The sequence below is a fragment of the Dasypus novemcinctus genome, chromosome 23 (assembly GCF_030445035.2).
Source record: "Dasypus novemcinctus isolate mDasNov1 chromosome 23, mDasNov1.1.hap2, whole genome shotgun sequence".
In the NCBI taxonomy this organism is placed as follows: Eukaryota; Metazoa; Chordata; class Mammalia; order Cingulata; family Dasypodidae; genus Dasypus; species Dasypus novemcinctus.
In genome coordinates, this window is record NC_080695.1 from 11,172,241 (window position 1) to 11,196,420 (window position 24,180).

Consider the following 24,180-nt stretch of genomic DNA (forward strand, 5'->3'; position numbering starts at 1 on the left):
AGACTCAGTGTTGCTGTCAGGCTGCGCCGGCAGCCATCTGGACGGCGGGGGTCGCGGCCAGGCCCAGCCCAGGGGCCCGCAGCCCACCCACCGAGCGCGGCCACCGTGCAGGCAATGCCGCCCCCTCCTTAAGAGGAAGACAGCCTGGTGCAGGGGCTGGCAAGCATGGGGAGTCACCTGCCAGGGGTCCCTGCGGGCCCCAACGCTCCCCCATCGCAGACGTGGCGGACACCTTGCTCAGGGGCGCCCGCAGGCATGGGGACCCCGTGACGAAAGGGCCGAGTCCCACTGGACCCCCTGCAACCTCGAGCCTCCCTTCTCTGAACATGGTCACGGGAGGGCAGGCGTGCCCCGCCCCAGCCTCGGGGCACAGGGGCCCTGGGGGACGCAGGCACAGCCCCCACTCCCGGGCACCACCCCGATGCCCTGGCCGGCCGCGTGGCACAGCGAGCCTCACCTCCTTCTTCACCTCCTTCCCCTTGGCCTTGGCCTTGCTCCTCTTGGCCAGGGAGCTTGGGTGCGCGGCCCGCGCCTCCGAGGGCAGGGTGGGACCCCGGGTCGGCGGCAGCACCACGGCCCCCGCCTCCTTCCCCTTCTTCTTCTGCAGGAAGCAACAGGGAGGCGTCAGCAGCCAGCAGGCACGGCCCCCGCGCCCTCCCCCCAAGCCACTGGCCCTCCCCCCGGCCCTCCCCCCAGCCACCGGCCCTGCCCCCCAGCCCCTGGCCCTCCCCCCAGCCACCAGCCCTTCCCCCAGCTCTCCCCATGGCCCTCCCCCCAGCCATCAGCCGTCCCCCCAGCCCTCCCCACCAGCCACCGGCCCTCCCCCCGGCCCCCCCGCGCCCCAGCCAATGGCTCTCCCCCCGGGCCCCCCCCAACCACCGGCCCTCCCCCCGGCCCTCCCCCCCAGCCACCGGCCCTCCCCCCTGCCCTCCCCCCCAGCCACCAGCCCTCCCCCCCGCTCCCGCTCCTTCCACTGCTCCTGAGACAGGAAAGAAGCACCTCTCTCCCCCTGTGCAAAGGGGGTTTTGATTTTAACGGGTTGATTACTATTATACATTAGCTTTCTACACACACACGAGACAACATTTAACTGACACATAGATTCATGAAGCTGTGCAAGCTTCTCTCCAACTGTCTTCCCACCAACCGCACAGAGGCAGCCTCCAAAACACCTTGACCTATCCTTCTAGAACCTTCCCCAAGCACATACACCAGGTCAATGCAAAGGCTGGGCAGACGCATTTATACTTAGATTTTTTTTTTTTTAAAGCAGATGGGAATTTACTAAAAGTCCTGCTTTGCATTTTTTCCCAGTATGCCTGCTACGTGCAGAGGGAATTTCACTTTTGTTCTTTAATAGCTTCGCAGCGTTAACAACTCATCTAACAACCCCTAACAGCGGACACGCAGGCTGCTGCCCTATTCCCCACTCTTCCAAACGATGCCACAGAGAAAGCAAAACTACTACCCAGCTCTACAGGGCACGCTCCTGGAAGGGCACACAGCGCTCTCCAGCGGCTGCCGGCACTGTCCCTGGAGAGTCGGGGTGGACTTCCACTCACCCCAGCAGTGAGGGGAGGGCCGCTCCCACCCCATCTCGGAGCTCCCGCCAGCGTGGGGAAGGGGGCTCCTCCCCCTGGCAACCGTGCGCCCCTTAGATATTCAGCCAGAGAAAGGGATGACGTCCACCCTAGAACGAGGTTGGACCTCGACGGCGTCATGCTGAGTGCAAGAAGCCAGCACAAGGCACAGGCGCCGCATGAGCCTGCGTCTATGAAAGGTCTAGAACAGGCAAATCTACAGGCAGAAAATAATCGGAGGGTCCCAGGGGCTGGGGGGGTCGGCCTCACGGGGAAAAGTTTTGGTCTTAGATGGAGGTGATGGCAGGACGACAGCGTGAAGACAATTAATGCCACTGAAAAGCCCACTTAACAAATGATTGAAACAGCACATTATACGCCACATAAACTTACTTAATAAAATTTGAGAAGAAAAAAAAATGTAAGCTTAAAAAAAATCAGAACCAACAGTGTACCCTAAGGACGGATTAGAGGTGAGCACGAGCACCCAGGTGGGTGCGGGGTGCAGCTTACTTATCAGAGCGGAAACAGTGGAAACAACCTAAACGTCCCCCATCCGCACGGAAAGCCCGGGGCGGCGAGGGACGCAGCCACCAGCTTTCAGGACAGCTGCTGATAGGCAGGGGCCTGCGGGAAAGTGGAAACGACTGTGGAAACGACTGTGCTTGGAGCAAAAAGCAGGCTCCCAGCGACAGGGGCCTGAGACAGAGGCGGCCTGGGGCTGGGCCTGGGGCTGGGGTGGAGCGGGGCCTGAGACAGAGGCGGCCTGGGGCTGGGGTGGAGCGGGGCCTGAGACAGAGGCGGCTGGGGAGGGAGGGGGGGGGGCCTGAGACAGAGGCGGCCTGGGGCTGGGGTGGGAGCGGGGGCCTGAGACAGAGGCGGCCTGGGGCTGGGGTGGGAGCGGGGGCCTGAGACAGAGGCGGCTGGGGCTGGGGAGGGAGGGGGGGGAACCTGAGACAGAGGCGGCTGGGGCTGGGGTGGGAGCCGGGACCTGAGACAGAGGCGGCCTGGGGCTGGGGTGGGAGCGGGGGCCTGAGACAGAGGCGGCTGGGGCTGGGGAGGGAGGGGGGGGAACCTGAGACAGAGGCGGCTGGGGCTGGGGTGGGAGCAGGGACCTGAGACAGAGGCGGCTGGGGCTGGGGTGGGAGCGGGGGGACCTGAGACAGAGGCGGCCTGGGGCTGGGGTGGGAGCGGGGGCCTGAGACAGAGGCGGCTGGGGCTGGGGAGGGAGGGGGGGAACCTGAGACAGAGGCGGCTGGGGCTGGGGTGGGAGCGGGGACCTGAGACAGAGGCGGCTGGGGCTGGGGTGGGAGCGGGGACCTGAGACAGAGGCGGCCTGGGGCTGGGGTAGGAGCGGGGACCTGAGACAGAGGCGGCTGGGGCTGGGGAGGGAGGGGGGGGGCCTGAGACAGAGGCGGCCTGGCTTCGTGCCCTGAGAGAGGCATGCCTGAACAGCTGGGGAGGGGTCGGGGGACACTAAGGGCGGGGAAAAGGTTATCCTGGGAAAACGCTTCCCAAAAGGGCAGAGCAGCCACATTCATTTCAGACAAACTAGCCTAGACGCGAAAGCCGGAAGGAGGAACATCACAGGGACAGACGTACACAGTTTAGTCCACATTTGGGGGGGGGGAATAAGATATAAACGCACTGTATTTTCCTGTTTCTGATGCATGTTTTAATCCTATTTGTATGTCTGAAATAAGAAGGTATCTTAAGGGTTGCATGAACGTTTAAGGTGCTTGTTTCCTTTTCTCTCATAAATTAGTTCAGCTTACGGTACACGTCCTCGAAGCTGTACACACAGAAGGGAAGAAATGATAGCCAAAAAGTTGTCTCTGAGTGATTTTTATGTTCTTCCCTTTCTAAATCTCTATTTTCCAAATTACTGCTATAATCAGATAAATCTGTTTTTTTCCCCTTTGACCAGAAAACCCATTTCTGGGAGTCTGTTTTTTTATGATTTATTTTAAGATTTTATTTATTTATTTCTCCCTACCCTCTTGTTGTTGTACTTGCTGTGTCTGTTCACTGTGTGCGCGTCTGCTTTTCAGGAGGCCCTGAGGACTGAGCCCAGAATCTCCCATGCACGAGGGAGGCTCCTAATCGCTCGAGCCACCTTCACGCCTGCTTTGCTGAGTCTCTCGTTGTTTCCTCCTTGTGCCTCTTGTTGAGTCATCTTATTATATCAGCTCACTGCGCTAGCCCATCGCGTCAGCTTGCTGTCTTACTTGTTTTCTTTTTTTTTTAAAGCTTTATTTTTTATTTATTTTTCTCCCCTCCGCCCCCCAGTTGTCTGCTCTCTCTGTCCATTTGCTGTGTGTTCTTCTGTGACCGCTTCTATCCTTACCAGCGGCACCGGGAATCCGTGTCTCTTTTTGTTGCGTCATCTTGCTGCGTCAGCTCTCCGTGTGTGCGGTGCCATTCCTGGGCAGCTCTCCTTACGGGGCGCACTCCTTGTGCGTGGGGCTCCCCTACGCGGGGGACACCCCTGCGTGGCACGGCACTCCTTGTGTGCATCAGCAATGCACGTGGGCCAGCTCTACACGGGTCAAGGAGGCCCGGGGTTTGAACCGCGGACCTCCCATGTGGTAGACGGACGCCCTAGCCACTGGGCCAAGTCTGCTTCCCTGCTCGTTTTCTTTAGGAGGCACCAGAAACTGAACCCAGGACCTCCTATGTGGTAGGCAGGGGCTCAATTGCTTGAGCCACATCCGCTTCCCTGTTGTTTTCTTTAAATATTAACTCCAAATGTGACCAAGGTTCTGCACACCGAGCAGAGGTGTTCACTGCCAGGATACTGAACAGGCCAAAGCCATCATCAACCAGGCTGGCACAGTGGACCACGAGAGGAAATGTGGACCGTGGGATATGCCAACAGCAGGGGGTCATGTGCCCACTGCAAAAGATGCACAAAAAGCTCCTCACATGTGGAAATGCACAGCACAGCATGCCCAGCAGGAAAAAGCATATCTCAAGAAGCATTAAGTGCGGTTGCTACTGGGACGCGGGGATGTGGGTGGTTTCCCAGGGCCGGCAACAAGCCATGGCTCAGCTCTAGTTTCCCGCCACATCGCCGAGGGCCGGGGTGCTGGGAGCTTCTGTTCCTCTCCCCTCGTGGCCTTGGCTCCTCAGGCACCAGGAAGTGGGAGCCCGGTGGGGACTTGGGGTGACCAGGGGCCGAGGGGCGGGGTGATGGTGGGGTTGCCAACAGAAAGGTGCCGCCTTGGGCAAGCCCAGAGGGGCATGTGGCCTGGTGGAGGCGGCCCAGCGCTGGGGCTGAACATTCCGTGGCCAGTGCTCAGCCGTGACCATCACGGGCTGTGACCTTGGACAAGCACCTGCCCTCTCAGATGCCACCTGCGAAACGCAATTCACCTGCGTAACCGGCCCCTGACGCGCTGAGTGGCGTGGGGTAAAGCAGTCAGAGCTGGCCTGGGCCTCCCACGGGTTGGCGAGGGCCAGCATTTTTACTGTTTGTTATTCTGGCACCTTCTCCGCCAAGGCACGGAAAACCCCGAGACAGTCCCGGCTCTGAGGCTGAAGGACAAAAGAGACCAAGAGGCGAGCGCAAATGCAAGATAGATGCCTAAGGGTGACATTCAAACACAGCCCCTTCTCACTGCCACCTGTTTTCAGGAAGCGAGCGTGTGCGGCGACTACTTTTTCGTGGCTTTCTTGAGGCAATCACTGTCACGCTCATCTCTACTTGGACATGGAGTGGAGAGGCCAGGGTCAGAAAAGGCTACTTCCCAGAGCTGGCTGTTAAGTCTGAACCCAACCACCAAAAGGAGGAACCACCGGCTCTTGGCTTCCTAGCAGCCAGCGCAGAAAGCGTAAGAAGGGAAGTCTCCATGGAGTTCTTCGGAAGCAAGTGTCCTTAATGGGGGTGTCCCGGGAGAGAAGTCAGGGAATCTGCAAACTCAGCTGGGAAAAAAACCCCACCTCTATTTTCACTAGCTCTAAAGAAATGAGCCCTTCCCTCAGGTATGAATGGATTCCACAAACCACAACGGTACCAGCAGTGCCTGTACTTCTGTTGTCACCAACGGAAGTCACAGAGTTTCACGTAAATGACAGCTACTGCAGATACCCTGGAATACCGTTCACGCTCACCACTTCAAAATCACGGTCGTTAATAGACCCACTGCCTTATGACATACGTTCCTAAGGAGGCGCGTGCAGGGCGCCTCACAAACTGGTTTTTAATATTTGATAACTGCATTTCAGTAACACTGCTTCCCTTTGGGAATCCGTGCATTTTATTCACACTTAAATGCTCTTCCATGGGAATGCAAAGTGGGACAGTCACTATGGAAGACAATCAGGCAGTTTCTTCCCAAGCTAGCCCATCTCAGTGTACAACCCAGCCACCGCTCTCCTAAATAGTCACCCAAAGGAGCTGGAAACTGATGCCCACACAAAAACCTGCACACGAATGGCTACAGCGGCTTCACCTGTCCCTGCCCACACTTGGATGCCACCACCCCTCCTCAGTGGACGGATGAACCACCTGCGCGCCGCCATGCAATGGGGTATTATGCAGAGGTAAAAAGGGGTGGGCTCCCAAGGCACGGAAAGGCCTGGCAGAAGCTTAAACGCAGGCTGCCAAGTGACAAGCAGTCTGCAAAGGCTATGGACCATGCAATTCCAGCTAGATGACATCGTACAAAAGGCAGAACTGGAGTGACCAGCTAGAGGAGGCCGGGGATGCAGGGAAGTGGAGGTGGCTGGCACTTTTCGGGCAGCCAACTCTTCTGTACGACACCCTTACGGTAGACACACGGCATCACGAATTTGGCAAAACCCGCAGAAGTGCACGACACCCAGCGAGCACCCTGACCTGAGCCACGGCCTTCGGGTACTAACAAGGCATCAGCCCCGGGTCACCAGCTGTGACAAATTCAAGACATGACGCCACTACGAAACGGTAAGGACAGGGACGCTGCCCGCGACGGCGTGTGGGAACGCTGTACTTTTCTAACTGCCTGTAAAATCAGTGTGCTCTTTAAAACTAAAACCACCTGCACACCCGGGGGGCCAAAGGGGGCCACCACCCGAAACGGGGTGCGGGCCTCTGCAGGGGGAGCCCGCGAGGGGGCCCTCCACGTCGGGGCGCGCCCTACCTTCCTGGGGTCCTTCCTGTCCCGGGCGCGGCCGGCGTCCTTGCGCGGGCTCAGCGGGCCGCCCTTGGCGCAGCGGGTGCCCTTGGTGGCGGGCGCAGCGCTGGCGGGCGCGGGGGCGGCGGCCGAGGCGTCGTGCAGGAAGATGCGCTCGCTGCGCCGCCGCGTCCACAGGTCGTCGTCGCTGGCCTCGGGCCCCGCCTCGAAGCCGGGCTCCTTGGGGCCCCGCAGCCGGCGCGCCTTGCGGCCCTTCTCCGCCACCAGCTTGGCCTTGTCAGGGCTGCCGGGGCCGGCGCCGCGGGCACTGGGGGCTGGCGCGGCCAGGGGGGGCCCCGGCTCGCCCAGCGCCTTCTTGGGCCGCAGCAGGCCGGCGGGGGACGGCCTCCGCACCTTGACCTCGCTCTCCGAGTCGGTGTACTCGAACTCCGTGCCTGGGGCGGAGGGGGGTGCTGTGGACGCAGGCTCTCCTTGGGCCCCTGTCCCCGTCCCCCCAGCTCCGCGGCCCCCCGCTGGGAAGGCCACAGCCCCTGTGCCCTCCAAGAAGCCGCCCCACCAGCAGGAGCGCTTCTCCCCATTCACAGCGGGGGCCACTGAGGCCCAGAGGCGGCCGGGGGCTCGCCCAGGACGCACACGTGGCAGCAGGGACAGGTAGCCGGGCGTGCCCCGTTCTCCCTGTGTGGAAGAGCCCGCACACGAGCCCGGGGCACGCTGGACCCGCCTCTCCTGCGGGCGCTTCTCGGGCGGGAAGGTCCCTGCCTCCTCGGGGCCCACCCACCGGGGGACCAGCCTGCTTGGGTGCCCGCACCTGCCCCTTTCCGCCGCCCGGGGCCAGCCTCGGGCCTCAGGGGTGCTGTGCCAGCACCCAGCTGTGCTCCTTCCAACACCACCTCCTGTCCCCCGGTCCTGGAAAACTGCGACCCACCTCACCGACCGCGCCGGGGCCACCCCAGCCCTGCGGGCCTCTGCTGTCCCAACAGGACGCCCCTGCTCTCCAGTGCCGCACCCCCCCTCGCCTCCCCGGTCCCAGCTCCTCCGACGGGCCCCCTGGTTCTCCTGGGCCCCTGACTCTGAGCGGCTCAGGGGCAGCCTGTGGATTCGGGGTGTCCAGCTATGGCCGGTCCCCCGGGGAGCGGGTAGGGCCTCCTGAGCCAGGGCCCCCAGCGAGGGGTCTCTGCCCACCCCCGCCCCACAGTCCCCTCCAGAGAGGCCCAGCGACTTCCTCGGGGAGGTGGGGGCCCAGCCCGGCACCCTTTCAGCGATGGCTCCCTTGGGGAGGCCCACTGCACGCCCCCCACACATGACGGGGATGTGGTGGGGCCCCCAGAACCACTCCCGAAACTTCCTGAGCCCACTAGTTAACCCTTGGTCTCCCGCCTTCCCCGCTGCCACCCGGGGAGGGGGAGGCAGCTGGGGGCCGTGATGGCTGATCAGGCTGCAAGCCCTAAAGCACGGGGAGCGCTGCTCGTGGGGGACGGGGCAGAGCCCACCCCGCCCATGACGCGCCCCCCAGGGCGCCAGGAAGCCTAGACGTACAGAGCTCACGGGAGACGTGCCCTGTATGCAGGAGGCCGAGAGCGGGCGTGCACCTGCGGGGTCGTGCGCCCGTGCATGTGTGTTCCTGCGCGGGTGCACACGTGGGCGCACCTTGGGGGGGGTGTCCCCGGGCTCTGGGGAGAGGGGCGGGCTGCGGGGCCCCTCCAGGGGCAAGTGCGAGGCCTGGGAGAGGGCGGCCCGCGAAGCGCGGCAGCGGGCGGTGGGTTGCAGCGGGGCCCCCTGAGATGCTGCCCTTGTCTCCCGCTGACCCCGGGCCATGGGTACAGGCAAAGGCGAAAAACGGCCCAACACGGACGCAGGGCTCAAGGCAGCCGAGGAGCGGCCTGCTACAGCCAAGGCACCCGCGCTCTGGGGAGGAGGCGGGAGCCACCCAAGGGTAAGCGACCAGCGAGAAGAGAAGCCGAGGAGACGGCGGCGCAGGGCAGAGGCCTGACCCTGTGAGGAATCAGAAGCGGCTGATGTAACTCAACGGAGGAAAGCACAGCTTGTTTTCAATACAGGAAAATCGCACCCGAGAAACGGGAAGGGTCAGCAAAGGAAAGGACCGGTGGAAATCCTAGCACTGAAAAACAGAATTTCTCAAGGGAAAGCAAATTCACTGAGGGGACCTAAGAGCAGAACCGACACCACACAGGGAAGAATAAGTGAATTTGCAAAAAAATGAACCGAGCCTCAGGGGCCTGTTAGATGATCACGACCGATTAAATGTGTGTAACTGGAATATCAGAAGCAAAGGAGAGAATGACCATGGGGTAGAAAACAAGTGTTGGGAGAAGTAATAGCTGGAATTTTCCCAAACTTAATTCAAGACAGGGATCTGCAGGTACAAGGGGCCCGTGGTGAGACACATCACGGTCAACTGCTGCTAGCAAGGGGAGTGGCGCAGGACACACGGAAGAACCACCAATGGATGGGCAGCTCACTTCTCTTCTGAAACTACAGCAGCCAGGAGAGGGGACCCCCTCTAAACGTGCCCAAAGAAAAGCAACTGTCAGCCCAGAATTCTACATCCCGAGAAAATACCATTCAAGAAGGAAAGTGAAGTAAAAAGGTATTTTCAGACACAAGAAAGTAAGGCAATCTCTCAGCGGCGGGTCTGCAATAGCAGGAATGCTGAGGCAAGTTCTTCAGGTTGATACCGGATGAAAACCTGAATCCTCAGGAAAAAATGACAAGCAGCAGGCATGATAAATATCTGGAACATGCGCAAGAAAGACTTCTGTTCCTTTTTCCTCATAATTTCTTTATAAGCCACATAATTGTTTAAAACTAAAATCCTAACATTGTCTTCTGGAATTAAGGCCAGATGTGATGAATAACCACCATGATATAAAAGCTGAGATGGGCGACTGGGCCTCGAAGGCTGCAAGAGTTCTATGTTTTACGCAAAGTAGCACATTATTAACTGCAAATGGACTGTGAAAAGGTAAGACTGCGTACTGTTATCCCTGAGGCAACCTCAAAAAATAACGCCGCAAAACACTTAGATAATGGGAAAGTTAAAATGGAATTCTAAAACATATTTTATACCATGATCAAGTGGATTTATCCCAAGAATGCGTACTTGGTTCAACAAAACAAACGTTAATCAATGGAATACAATTTGTTATAGAATAGAGGACAAAAACTACATGAGCGTCTCAAGAGAAAAGGCAGTGATGAAATCCAACATCTTTTCATGGTAAAAATCAAACACCAAACAGGAACGGAGGGAAATCTCCTCACCCTAATAAGGGCACCATGAAGAACCCGCAGCCCATCAGGCTTCCCGGGGCAGACCACAGACCTTGCCCCCAGGATCAGGAACACAACGCCGGTGTCTGCTCTGGCCCCGTCTCTTCAACCTTGTCCTGGAGGGTCTAGCCAGGGCATGGGGCAAGAGAAAGAAGCGAAAGGCATCCAGATTGGAAAAGAAGCAGCAAAACTATCTCTATTTGCAGAATACACAATCTTGTGCACAGAAAACCCTAAAGAATCTACTTAAGAATTAATCAACAATTGCAGAAGATACTTGTTACAGAAGACAAGATCAATATCCAAAAATCAGCTGTGGGGGAGCAGACACAGCTCAAGTGGTAGAGCACCTGCTTCCCATGTACGAGGTCCTGGGTTCGATCCCCAGTATGTCCTAAAAAAACTATTTTGTTTCAATATATGAGAAAGAACACTTTGAAAATGAAAAGAAAATAATTCCACTTACAACAGCATAAAAAGAATGAAATGCTCAGTAATAAATTTAACTAAAGGAGTACAAGATGTGTACATGCAAGCCATAAAAAATCATTGAAAGAAATTAAAGACCCAAATAAATGGAAAGACACCCTATGTTCATGGATTGGAAAGATTTAATTTTGTTAAGATGGCAATAATCTCCAAAATGATCGACAGGTTCAACAAAATCCCTATCAAAATCCCAGCTGGCTGTTTTGCAGAAAATGACAAGCTGATTCTTAAAATGCATGTGAAAATGCAAGGGGCCCAGAAAAGCCAAAACAATCTTGAAAAGAAAGAACAAAGCTGGAGGACTCACACATCCCAATTTCAAATCTTACTACACAGCACAGTAAACCAAGAGAGTGTGTACTGGCCTACGGACAGACATACCCATCAGCCAGGGGAAACTCGGTTCCGAGATTTGCCCTCATGTTCACGGGCAACTGATTTTCAACCAGGATGCTGCTGGGGCTTGGAGCTGCAGGCTCCTCAGGAAACAATGTTCTTCAATTCAGTCCATTCCTGGGGTGTGGACTCATTATAAGTAGGACCTTTTGATGAGACTACTTCAGTTAAGGGGGGGCCCACCTCAATTTGAATGGGTCTTAATCCTTTTACTGGAGTCCTTTATAAGATAATGAAATTCAGACAGAGAGAAAACCACAGAAGCAAGAAGCTGAGATCAGCAAAACCCAGAAGAGAAGGGAGGTCCACAGATGCCACCACGTGCCTTGCCACGTGGCAGAGGAGCCAAGGAGCGCCAGCAGCCAGTTTTGGGAAGGAAGTATCGCCGTGATGATGCCTTGATTTGGACATTTTCTTGGCCTCAAAGATGTAAGCTAATAGATTCCCATTGTTCAAGATGAACCACTTCATGGTATTTGCTTTATTTATTTTTCTTTTCATTTTACTTCTTTTTCTTATTTTTGTTTTTTATTTATTTATTTTTTCTATTTTGGTATTTGCTTTCAACAGCCTATGAAACTAAAACAGATGTCAAGACCTTTTAACGGGGAAGAAAAGAATAGTCTCTTCAACATATAGTATGATTCCGAAACAGCTGGATATCCACATGCAAATTAATAAAGTTCATACCATACACAAAAATTAACTCAACATGGATCACAGATTTCTAAATGTAAGAACTAAAACTATAAAACCCACAGAGGAAAACAGGTTTAAGTCTTTGTAGCCCTGAAACCAGAATATAGAGAACTCTTGCTCAACAATAAGATAAATAACTCATTTTGCAAATGGGCAAAGGATTTGAATGGGCATTTCTCCAAAGAAGACATACAAATGGCCTATAAGCACATGAAAAGATGCTCAACATCATTAGTCAGGGAAATGCAAATCAAAAGTAAGATGAGATACTGCTTCACACCCAGTAGGAAGGCGATAATCAAAAAGATAATACCGAGCATGGGCGGATGTGGAGAAATTGTAAACATCACTCACTGCTCGTGGGAGTATAAAATGGTGCAGCCCCTTTGGAAAATGGTTTGGCAACTCTTCAAGGTACTGAACATGGAGTCACTGTATGACCTGGCAATCCCACTCCTAGGTGGAATTGCCCAAGAGATTCACCCAAGAGAATTAAACACTTCAGTCCAAACAAATCCTATACCGAAATGTTCACAGCACTATGCGTAAGAGCCAATCAATGGGAACAACCCAAATGCCCATCACCTGCTGTATGGATAAACAAACGGCTCTCCGAACAATGGAGTGTTTTACAGCCACAAAAAAGAATGCAGCTCTGAGCCATGCTTCGAGGATGAACCCTGAGACCCCTTTCACTAAGGGAAAACAGCCAGATGTGCAAGGTCACCAGCTGTATGACTCTATTTATTCGAAATGGCCAACAAATCCATAGAAACAAAGATCAGTGGTTGTCAGGGATTGGGAGAAGAGAAGAAAGGGAGTGGCGGCTAAAGGGTGTGGAGTTTCTTATGGGGATGATGAAAATGTTCTGAAATTATAGTGGTGATAGTTTCACAACTCCGTGAATATGCTAAAAACCACTGAACTGTACACTTTAAAATGATGAGTTTTATAGTATGTGAATTATATCTCAATAAAGCTGCTGCTGTTAAAAACAAAAAGACCAAAATGGTAGATTTATACCCAACCATGTCAATAATTATATTAAATGTTAATAGACTAAACACTCCAATTAAAACACATATTACAGAAAGGATTGTTTTAAAAAAAGATCCAACTAACTGTATGCTGTCTCGCCTTTAAAAGAGTCGCTTGAAATATGGAGTTGGATAAAATGAGAGTAAATGTGTGGAAAAAAGATAAATCATGCAAATAGTAAATGTAAGAAAGCAGCAGTGAATATATTAACACGAGGTAAAATGAATTACAAACAAAATATATCAGAGACTATTATGGCCCTTCATAATAATAAAAGGGCCATTTCAAGAAGAAAATGTAGCAATCATGAATGTGTATGCACCCAATAATTGTGCTTCAAATACACAAACAAAATTGACAGAATTAAATTAAAAGGAGAAATAGAGAATTCTGCTGTCATAGTTGAAGATTTTAATACCCACCACTAAGTGAGACAAAGAATTAGACAAAATGTTAAGAGACACACAAGATCTGAACGACACTGCCAATCACATTGACTTGACTAAATGTATAGAAAATGCTGCCAACAACAGAGTACATATTCTTCTCAAGTACACAGAGTACATTTACTAGGAAATCCCATATATCCTCAATTTTTAAAAATTTTTAAAGATTGAAATTATATAGAGTATGCTCTCTGACCAAGGTGGAATTAAATTAGAAATCAATGACAATAATCAGGCAACCCCTCCAAATATTTCTAAATAATCAGTGGGTCAAAGATGACATTAGTCACAAGAGAGATTAGAAATATCTTGAAACGAATAAGAATGAAAAATACAACCATGTATCAAAATCCATGGGTTGCAACCAAAGCAGTGTTCAAAGACAAGTTGATAGTTTTAAGAAGGAAAGTCTCAAATAAAGATCGAAGCATCCACCTTAAGAAAGGGGAAGAAGTGATTGCAAATTAAACCCAAGGAAAAGGAAGGAAACAATAAAGAGCAGAAATTGATGAATTTGAAAGCAGAACCAGAAAAAAAGCAACAAAATTGGTGGTTTCTAGCCAGATTCATCAAGAAATAAAGAGAACAACCAAATTATCTGTTACTGGTCATGAAAGAGGACATCACTACAGACCCTCAGGTACAAAAAACACAGTAAAGGAATAATTTGAATTAGGGTTCTGTCCATGCCAGTAACTTTGAGACCAGGATGGAACGGCTGTTTGGGGCTGTAGGACGAGCCAGTGCAGAGGCAAGAGAACGGCAGGAAGCGGGGTGGGTCAGACAGCCGGGGAGCCAGTGGGAGCCGGGGAGCCAGTGGGATCCCCTGAGCAGGGCCGCGGCCCGGGCTAGACCGAGCTCTGAGAAAAGCCCTCCAGCCGCCTCTGCATGAAGAAACACCGTGAGGGGGTGAGAGCAGAGGGCAGCTGGCATGCCGACCGGGGGCAGGAGGGGTGGTGCCGGGGTGGGAGATGGAAGGAGGGAGAGAGAGGAGGCAGGGCTGGGTCCGGTCTGGGTGCCCCAGGGGTGGGGCCCCAGGAGGGGGTGCGGGCTGGGGTCGGGGCCCGGGCACAGGAGACCAGAGTGTGTCGAGGCAGGGACACTGGGGGAGGCCCGGTCGGCAGGACACTGGCCCTGCTAGTGCCCCTTATCTCTGCTCCAGTCCCTGGCCCAGGAAAGGGCACGCGGGGGCAGTGGAGAGCCGGGGAGCTCCTGGCAAAACCATCTCCATTTTAAACGCCAGCGCCCACTGTGGGCTGGGCGGGGTCCACGGCGAGAATGGGGGTGAGGCCAGGAGGGGTCCCAGGCTTGCTTGGCCCCAGGGGGCAGGGCCATGTCCCAAGGATGTGAATGCAGTGGACAGGAAGGGCTGGGGGGCTGACACAAGGGTCCCCAGCCTCCCGCCCAGGGCCTACAGGCTGGCCCGACCGCTGGCCTAGCCAGCAGGGCCTGTTGCCTCCGTCTGTCCATCTGGGCGGTGGGGACGGCAAGGGCAGCTAACGGAGTGGCTATGAGGATCTAATGCAGGGACAGAGGCCAAGGCCTGAGACCCCGCATGCCCCTCCCAGCCCCGGGCCCCTGCCTGACCACGGCTCCTTCTGTACATGCTCCCTTAGCTCCCACTCCTCTCCCGTGGCCCAGCCTGGGCACTGCCAACCCGGGCTGGGCCAGGGCCCCTGCAGCCCCCTGCCGAGTTCCAGAATTGCCCGCCACTGGACGCGTGGCAAAAGAGGTCACTCTTGGTGGAGCCGTGGAGACCCCTCCCTGGGAAGAGCCAGTCAGACCCCGGAGCCCACATCCCTGGCCCCGCTGCTCGGGACGGGGCTGGCTCAGGAGGCGGGCGTGCCACCGGGCCCCCAGCCTCAGTGTCCCCACCTGAGGCCCGCCGTCCACCTGCCGGGCACTTACCCATCAGGCTCTGCCGCTCCTCCTTCTTCCGGGCCTTCTGCTTGGCCTCCAGCTGCACCACGGACAGGGCCGGCCCCGCCGCGGGGCTGGGCAGGGCGCTGGCGGCGAAGCGCGCCAGCAGGCCCAGCCCGCTCTCCTCCAGGCCTGGCGACAGGGCCTGCTCCCGGGGCCCCAGCCTATAGCCGCCGGCGGCCTCGTCTGCCTCCTGCTCAAGTTCATTGTCCTCATCCTCCTCGGAGCTCTCATCTGGCGTGCAGAAAACAGGGGGCGAGTCAGAGGCGTGGCCCGGGCACGCGCCGCCACCCACCGCCACCCAGGCCGGAGCAGCCACGCGGCCGTGGCGCCAGCGAGGGGGGCTCCAGCCCAGCTCCGGGGCCATTGGGGATCCAGGACCAGCCCGCCTGACCCACCGAGGCCCCCGTGCCTACCCACCCCCGCCCCCATCCGACAGAGCCCAGGACGTGGGAATCCTGGGCGGCAATTTTGGGAATCGGAGGGGGCTTCGAGGGGAGTCCATAGGCATCTCTGCTGTGGGTGGGGGACAGACACACGGACAAGGACGGGAGACGGCTCTCTCCACAGTCTCACGCACACACACGCCCCGACACGCGACAGGAAGGCTGAGGGAGGAGGTGGGGGAGAAGAGGAGGGAGGAGGAGGGGCGGGGGGGGGCCCCCAGGCTCGGTCTGGGGGCTCCCGGCACAGGTGCCCGAGAAGGAGTCTTGCCAGATGGAGGCTCGGGGTGCTGGTGGCAGGAGAAGGTGGCGTTTGGGCTCTTTCTGGGGACACGGGGGGACACCCACGGATGAAACCCCGAACAGGGCTCTGAGACCCGAAGTCGAATCCCAGCCTGGCCCTCTGGGAGCCCTGTCCTCGCCGGGGCATGTGCACGCCTTCCCGCCCCCCACCCGGCCGCGGGGAGGGCGGCTAGGACACGCCAGCGGGCAGGGAACCGGGCCCTGCCGTGAGAGCCTGGATGCAGGACACAGGGGCGAAGGGGGCAGGAAAGACTCAAAGGGAACCCAGCAGCAACAGGGCAGCCCCTCTGACGGGGTGACCGAGGCGCCCGGCAGCAGAGGGACTGCCCTGTCCCTGCGCCGGGCCAGCTGGGAGCCGGAAACTCTTAACTCACAAAGGGCGGTGAGGGGGTTGGCGAGGGGGGAGACGGAGGCCAGGCCCGCTGGCGCGCTCCGGCCGCAGGGGAGGACCCGGCCCAGCGAGGCGGGGTCTAAGGGGCTTCGGTCCTGCTCCCGCCTGCCCCCGCTGGCCTCTCTGGCTGGGGTGCCGCTGAGAAGACGCGGCTCTCCCTGTAAGAGGGCTTGGCCTGGAGGCCCAGCTGCCTCCCCCCGCAGGCGCGGAGCCCGGGAAGGGCAGGCGGGCAGGGGGGCACAGCGAGGGGCTCCTGCCGGGGAAGGTCCTGCCAGGAGGGGGTGGGTGCCCAGGCCCTGTCTGCGCGCACCTGCCGCGGGTGCCCGTCCCATCCGGGGCCAGGGGGCGGGAGGAGGCCCTGGGGGCTGGCGCAGCAGGGCAGGGCTCGGGCCAGGCCTGCGTGGCCACCCCGGGCAGCAAGCGCGGGCAGGGGGGCGCTAAAAGGGCACCGTCTCCCCTCCCGACTCTGCCTCGGGGCCCGGGTGACGGAGGGGGTGAAGACGGGTGGCCAACTCCACCTTCTCCTGCCGCTGTCCTGAGCCGTCCACTTGCTTGTGAGCAACCTGCGGGTGAGCCTGGTGGCCCCGGGGGGGTACCAGCGAGGGGGCGGAGAGGGAGGAGCGGGGTGGGGGGGCAGGTGTTAGAGGAGCGGAAGACAGGGAGGCGGGTCCCCAGCGCAGAGCGATGGATGAAGCAGGATGGAGAGGCCGGGGCGGGCAGCGGCAGGGGCAGGCGGGCAGCGCGCACTTGCGGTCCATTCCCGTGGAAGACGCCACGGGCCGGTCTCCGCCCCAGCGGACCGCAGCAGCAAAGCGGGCTAAGTGTAGGCAGACTTTCCACAGCACTGGGTCCCCCGGGGCAGGCCAATTTGAGAGGTGGGCTGGCTGGGGGCAGGGGCTCGGAGAGGCGGCCCCGAGCTGCCCCTTCCGAAGACACCCTCCTTCCCTGGCGGCTCAAGTGTGGAGACGCCAGAGCTCCGGAAATCTCTTCCATCCGGGAGGATTCCCAGGCGGCAAAGACTGGCAGGGGAGTGGAGGGAGGGGGCTGGTTCTGGTCTCGGGGTGCCCCAAATGTTCACACGCTTGGCAGGGATCAAGGACGTGGGCGCCAGAGACGGGGGAGCCAGCCCAATCCCGGCACCTCGGAATGGAAGAGGGTTGGGATGGCACAAGCCAAAACAAGGATGCGGCTCCGGCAAAGGGGAGCCGTGCCCCCCTCCCCGCGTCCTGCCCTGTGCAGGCCTGACGAGGGAGAGCCCCCGGGGGAGCAAAGGGGCTCTGAGAACCCGAGACCTTTCCGAGGTGTCCACACATGAGGCGACAGGGCTTGCCGAGGATGGGGGCGGGGGAGTCCTGGCAAGGAGACCCGAGCAAATGCTGGGAATCTTTTTTAAAAAATAAAAAGGTCCCGGTTCCGTAGGTGGGGCTGGCCTGTTGTAACTTGGTCTGGTTTGGTTTTCCAAAACCCAGCCGGTGCACAGCGATCCGCTGCTGCCTGCCATACCCGAGGGGGGGCAGACCCCGAGGGGGGGAGGTGTAGGGGGGACAGAAAGAAAAGGGTTGTGCCTACCTACGGAGCCTCGAGCCGCCTCGGGCTCGAGCTCGGGGACCTGCTGCGCTGTCTGCCCTACTCCCAGCCTTCGCTTTGCGTCCAGAGTGCAGCGTGAGAGCAAATGCAAGAGACCGAAACAGACATTCAAAGCGTCATGGGGAGGGGTCAAGGGTGGAGGTGCATGGTCGGGCTGCTGGCAGGAGAAAGCAGACACACTGGAAAAGCCGATTGAGGGTTTTAGTGCCGGGGGTCAGTGCGCCCTATTACCCAAATATCCCTTTCGAGGCCTCGCCAAAGGTCTGTGTGCGGGGAGGGGGGCCACCGAGCCGGGGAGCCTCATGCCCCCTCCCCTCGCCCCCTTCGCCCCTGTATCCTGCATCCGGGCTCTCATGGCGGGGCCCAATTCCCTGTCCACTGGCATGTCCAGCCCTGGTCTGAGGGGCCCCCAGCGGTCCCTTCCTAAGAAATCCTGGGGCTGCCCATGTCACATACATGGGGGGTGGGAGCTGGGGCAGGGGAGCTCAAAAACTGGGAAGCTGGAACCCCGGCTTTCAGGAGAAGGGGGAGAACAAGGTGAGGGGGGGCGACCCTGGGGTCCGGCCGAGGGGAGGGAAGGGAGATGGCAAACCGGCCGGGGCCGTTCACGGGCACTGGGCTGGGGAGGCCTGGGAAGCCGGGCCGGCCGCTGAGCGAGCGGCCTCTCTTCTTTGGCCCCAGATTGCGTTGGCTCGGACGTGGCAGCAACCTGGGAGAGCGTGAGCCCAAAGGGCGCCTGGCTCCCTGCTGTGCCACTTCCCTGGTCACCCAAAACGGATCTCTGCCAATTTGGGGGGGATGAGGGAGTGACCAAGCATGCGAGAGCCAGGCGGCTGAAAAGGGGGCATCCAGTCCCGGGGCCTCTTCCACATCCGGCCAAGCCAGCTCGCAGCCAGGTTCGCGGGGTGTCCCTGGGGCCTCCCTCTAGGGGCGCTGAAGCTCAGGACCTGGCCTCCAGGCTCTGGGGACCACCACGGCCCAGCCCTAAAGGGAGTCCACCCGGAACAGACCCTAAAGCCAGGTCTGGGAGACACTGTCAGGAATTCACTTGCTTCCCCTTCTGGGAACACTTCAGAGGGAAACCCTAGAAGCAGAATGCTCCTGTAAAAGGAGACTGACCCTCTCTCTGTAAGGAAGGTGGCTGAGGCCCCCCAGCCCGGGCTGGCGCTCCTTCCAAAGCACTGCGCAATGAAGCCAATGCTTTGAAATTTAACAGCCAAAAGGAGGGCTGTCCGGAGCTCGTGCCCTGCACTGTCCACACGCCCCTCAAAACAGAAATGAGTGTTGGCAAACAAGCGTTGGTGAATGAGTACTTTCATTCACTGTTGAATCAGAATAGCTCAAGAAAATAAATTAAAAGGCAAACAATCAGCTGAAAAAAAATAATGCTGGAGGTGAGAGCAGTTGACTTTACACCTGAAAAATGAAATGAATGCCAATGGCTACCAGGGATATTTGAATAATAGAGAAAGCATTAATTCCAGCTCTACTCCTTTTGGGGTGGGGGAGGGGGAGGAGGGGAAGGAGGAGCCAAATGAAGGGAAGCGTCCCCCTAGTGGTCTAGTAAGGACACAGCAAGAGAGACAAGGCACACGGGTTTAGTTAAAAATGAACTCGATATGTTTAATAAAGCTTGGTATTACCAAAATCGCAGTACAAACATCAAGTCACACGCCCACACGACAGAATTCCATTTACAAAATGTTCCTTGGGAAGCCTCCGCCGGGCCCATGCCAAAAGAGCGCCCCACCCAGGCCTGTGGTCTAGGCGGGCAGCAAAGGTGAGGAGGAAGTGGGGGGGGGCGGGAAGGGGCGGAAAGGAGGGAGAGTGGAGAAAAGTGAAGACTAAAAACCAGTTCGTATAAAAGCTCCAAAAGAGCTAGCCAGGGCGATTATCACAATGATACAGGTACTAATAAAAACAAAAATAAAAATAATTAGGCTGATACAGCAGGCTACGCTGCCAAGAACCAAGATGGCGGCCCTGCCCGCGGCCATCCCAGATGGACGGCCTCAGCCCCCGCCATCTCTCTCCTGTGTGCACTCTCGCTCTCGCTCACTCACTCTCTCGCACGCTCACTCACTCTCTCGCTATAAAACACGGAAGGTATTTTGTGTTTTGAGCTAGTAACCTTGGTCAAACGAGTCCTCCGAAGAATCGCTGAAGGAGGAACGGGCCTGGGCCTCCTGGAGCAGCAAACAAAAGGGCTGCTTCCTGCCGGCGGCCGCCTTGGGTTTCAGAGTCCGGGGGGCCGCCAGGCCCCGCTTGGTCAGCTTAGGGGCTCCGGCCGGCTTGCTGCTCTTTGTCACCATGCTGCACAGGAGGGAAGACGTCAGCTTGGAGCTGGAGGGGCCTTGGGCGGGCCACTCGTCCTTCAGGAACTCGTCGTCTTCCTCTGAGTCCGTATCTGCAGTCAAAGTAGTTTTTAACAGAGGTAAGCCACAGACCGCCGGGGGACGCTGGCGTCTTTATTTCATTGTTTCAGTGGTTCTGTGAACACGCGGGTGCGTGCCAGAACAGAGAAGCCCAGGTGCCTGCTGGCTGCGGAAGGGAGCCCTGTCCCGACGCCACCAGCTCTCCTCCCTGGCCCGGGCCTCTGCCTTTCACCTGGGGAGGCTGCCAAGCCACGGGCATCGCCACGCTCGTCTTCCGTGCGCCTGGACCCAGGCTCTCCAATGCTGCCAGCGTCACCCAGCACTTGGCCACTGGAGCAAACATGGCGGGGGGGTGGGGGCAGCCTTTCCAGCCCTGGGAGCCAGGAGCCCCTTCTCGGGAATGGAGCACCCCCTCCCCACCACCGACCGTTCCCTTCTCCGCTACAGGGTCGCACCCAGCCTAGGGGCTCCTCTGGGGGAGGGACACAACCAAAGGAAGGAGAGGGCTCAGCCAAAGAGCTTCTCCCCAAACACAGGCTTCCGGGGTATGCTGGCTCCCAAGAGCCAACTGTCCCCGTCTCGTCCCCCCACCCCTTTCAGCGCCATCACCCTGATGGCCTGAAATAGCCACAGCAAGTGCTTATACCAAGAAGATTGGCAAATGATGTTACAATGAGGGGCCCTTTTCTTCCCCTTTTTTCCTTTTCATCTTTCCGAGAGGTGGTTTTACCGCTGCTGCCTTCCCCTAAGCCTTCAGTCACACTCCAGGGTGACTGTCCGAGGAGCGAGCCCGGAAGCTTTGGGAAGGGGGGCCGTCAAGGGGGCCCCTCCCCCAACATGCACACCATTTTTATCTCTTTTCCATATTAGGCTGTTGCGCAAGATTTCACTAGCAGAGAAGGCTCCACAGCCAAAGACTGTAATCCTCTGGTTGGGAAAGCCCACTCTGAACACGCGGAACACCGAGGAACGCAGCTACAGCTTTGGCAGCGCCCACCTGCTGCAAATCCAAGACAAAGTGCGCTTGTGCGGGGGCCGGGGGGGGGCGGCAGCTCTCTGGTTGCTTCCACGAACAGCCACACTTCCCACTCCAACCAAGACCCCACCGGCAGGGAGAGCCTGGCAACTCTGGGTGGCTCAAGATCAAGCCCATCCGGCCGCCACCCTCTGCCCTCTAACCATGGCTCTCCCTCGCACGTGCTTCCATCTAGCCTTCCCAAGGCTACATCCGCGGCTGACGACTCCCATGGGTGATAACCACCTCGGCTTCCCACAAGAACGCGTCAGGCATCCACCCATGCCCCACAGTACAAACTGGAAATGTAAGCGGGCTCCAGTCTTTCTCCCACTCCTGCCAGCATAGCATCTCTCTGCTGGAAAACAGTCTCCCATCCCTTTGAGACCTTGCTTCCATTTACCAAGGATTGAAAAAAAAAATTACCAAAAATAAAGATAAAAGCTCCCTCCACCGCCAGCTGCATATCATCTATCATCTGGCTGGAGAGGCCTCCTGACTTCCTTTGTTGTAATTTTGACCTCGCCTGGGCAGTAGAGCTTTAGACAAGTTGTAACCAAGTTATACTGGCAAGTTGGAGCATTCCTTCGCGCGCGCGCACACGCGATCTCTCTCGCTCGCTCGCTCTCTCTGCACGTGAGCTCAGACCAGAAGTTAATCTCTAACCTCTAGCTCTACCGATCCACTTTCACCTGTAAGTGGGAAAAGTGGGGGTTCTTCCAGGCCTCATTCAGGGGCCACTCCCTCTCAGGAGAATAAAGGCGCAGCTCCCTCCCCCTCAAATTCATCGTTATTCCAAAATGAGCTGTGATGGAAAGATGGAGACAGCAGAGGAAAGCAGCTGCCTGTGCCTTCAAGTCTCTGAAACCGTCCCTTTCTGTGTGCACCCACACTGCGGCCAGCGGGGAGCCTGGGCACCATCCTGGTCACGCCCATCCGAATCAGCGGGCCAAGGAGGCTGCGTCTAGCTCGCCCACCTGTGGTACTCATCCTCAGAAGAGAAGGCAGAAAGAGCTGAACATCAGCCCAGGAGACCCACTGGTCCAGGGCCACCCAAACACTAATGATTACAAAATTAACAGTAGTTTGATCCCAGGCTAGACACACATTGAGCTCTTCACCCCCCAAAGGCTCACAACGGCCCCGCGGGGCAGGGGTTGATAACCAAACTCAAAAATCATGTAAGCTTTATTTTCTTTCCTTAGGAAAACACATTTTATCCTAACATTAAACACCGCCCTTTTTGCCTCTTGGCACTCAAACTCCTCCCAAGAACCAGCCAGAACCAATCAAAAGCCCAGGACAAACAGATCAGGCAGCTGCCACGGAAAGAGCTCATCAGCCCACCCAGGGCCTCAGGGACCCCCCCGCTTAAACAACACTGTCACATTCCAGGATCCCAGAAGTCCCTTCAGGCCTTCGGGAAACAGCCACGTGCTCGGTTACCTATCTGTCCCGGGCAGAAAGCGGTTGGTCAACCAACACTTACTGAGCGTCTACTGTACGCCAAACGCTGTGCACCAGACTACAAAAAGCCTGGGAGGGCAGGGTAGTGGTGAGCCGGGGTTGTCCAGCACAGGAAAACCACCAGGCAGAGTTCTCCGTGAAGGATCCCAAGATGGTCATCTCCAGCCCCCTGGCGCCGCCAGAATTCAAATCAATCGACATTAAATAAGATTCAGGTCCTCCATCCCGTGAGGAACCTTTCAGTCGCCAGTGGCCCCAAGGGACCCGGGATTACTATGTGAGCCAGCACGGACATGGCAGAGTTCTACCGGAAAAGTGGGTGGGAACGATGCAGGTTTGATCCCGGCTCCAAATCTCCCTGTCCATAGGGAAGGCGGAGGATTTACTCACTCGGCGCCCTCGAACGCCCGCAGGCAAAACGCGGTGACCCCGCGCCGGGGCGTTACAGGGACCGCGTGGAACCAACGTCAAGCCCCGAGTTCTGCGCCCAGCAGAGAGGACCCGGAACACAGCGTTTCCCCGAACAGGCCTGGGACAAGGGTCGGAGAGCGTCCTGCGCGCAAGCCGGGCCACGCTGACGCACCAACGCCAAAACGCGCCAGGCCTCTCCAGCGTCCGCAGCCTCCGACTCTGTGGCTCAAGACTTCCAAATCGACCGCTTCCGGCAAACAAGCCGAGGGCAAGGGCGGGCTTCCGCTGTCATCCGCCAATCATGCGCCGCCACGCCCGGCGCCCACCAATCACAAGGCACCTGTCAGGCGCTCGCCAATCACAAGCACTTCCGCTCCAGGCGCACCCACTTCCTGCCTGGAGCCCGCGCGCAGAGGCGAGGCGGCCTTCGAGTGCCCCGAAGAGAGGGTGGGAGGAAGAGAAAAGAAACTGCCCGCGGTCGGCACCGCGCCTGCTACTTACTGTAGGAGTAGCTGCTCACTTCCGAGGCGAACGGGGAGGGGGCCGACTTGGGCTGGCCTCTGGCCTTGAACCCCACCTCCATCTTCCTGGCTTTGGCCGCCCTTTTGTGTTTACCTTCTCTGGAGGCCTTCAGCGACAGGCTGAGGCCCTTGGCCAGGGCTTTTCTGTCCTTACCCAGCAGGCTGTCATAAGGCGTCAAGTACCTGCTGCAGCCCCCGCCAGTTTTCGATTTCCCCCCAGAACTGTCAGAAAATTTGAAAGGTGACTTCAGTTTGTCCTGTTTGGTGAGGGAGAGAGCCTTGTCCAGCTTGCTTGCCAACTGCTCCTGGTCGCTGGCCATCTTCTTCTTCTTAATCTTTAGCTGGAGAGGAAGTTGGGTCATGGGTTAAGACATTTGGCAAAACTGCATAGCGGTTTCAGTGCACACGTTCTGAAGAACCTGGCATCGCCAGTCCCTCACGCTGACGGCCGCTGTGACTTTTGGCAAGCAGCTTAACTGCTCTTCACCTCAATTCTTACACTCTAAAACGGGGGTGATTATGTGCGGGCCCAAAAGGGCTGTTCTGAGGATGAACAGAGGTAAGCTACATAAAGCATTTATCACAGTGCCTGGCACATGGTACCCAGTTATTAAATAGCTTTTACTGTGGTTTCAGCGGCTGGCACTGGCATTTCCACTCTGGCTTTCAGTGGCCATTGTCTGGTGCCTCC

The 24,180-nt window shown here is 57.3% G+C and overlaps 1 protein-coding gene across 4 annotated transcripts in view; it reads right to left on the reverse strand.

The window, feature by feature from the left end:
- Positions 1 to 24,180, reverse strand: part of TNRC18 (trinucleotide repeat containing 18) — an 87,830-nt gene that overhangs the window by 15,929 nt on the left and 47,721 nt on the right. For all 4 annotated transcript variants that reach the window (XM_058285735.2, XM_058285736.2, XM_071211129.1 and 1 more), the window contains 5 exons: positions 23,470 to 23,830; positions 19,832 to 20,107; positions 14,965 to 15,210; positions 6,704 to 7,131; positions 458 to 601 (listed from right to left, as the gene is read on the reverse strand). In XM_058285735.2, coding sequence (XP_058141718.1) covers positions 458 to 601; positions 6,704 to 7,131; positions 14,965 to 15,210; positions 19,832 to 20,107; positions 23,470 to 23,830 — 1,455 coding nt within the window. The remainder of the gene's footprint in view (positions 1 to 457; positions 602 to 6,703; positions 7,132 to 14,964; positions 15,211 to 19,831; positions 20,108 to 23,469; positions 23,831 to 24,180) is intronic.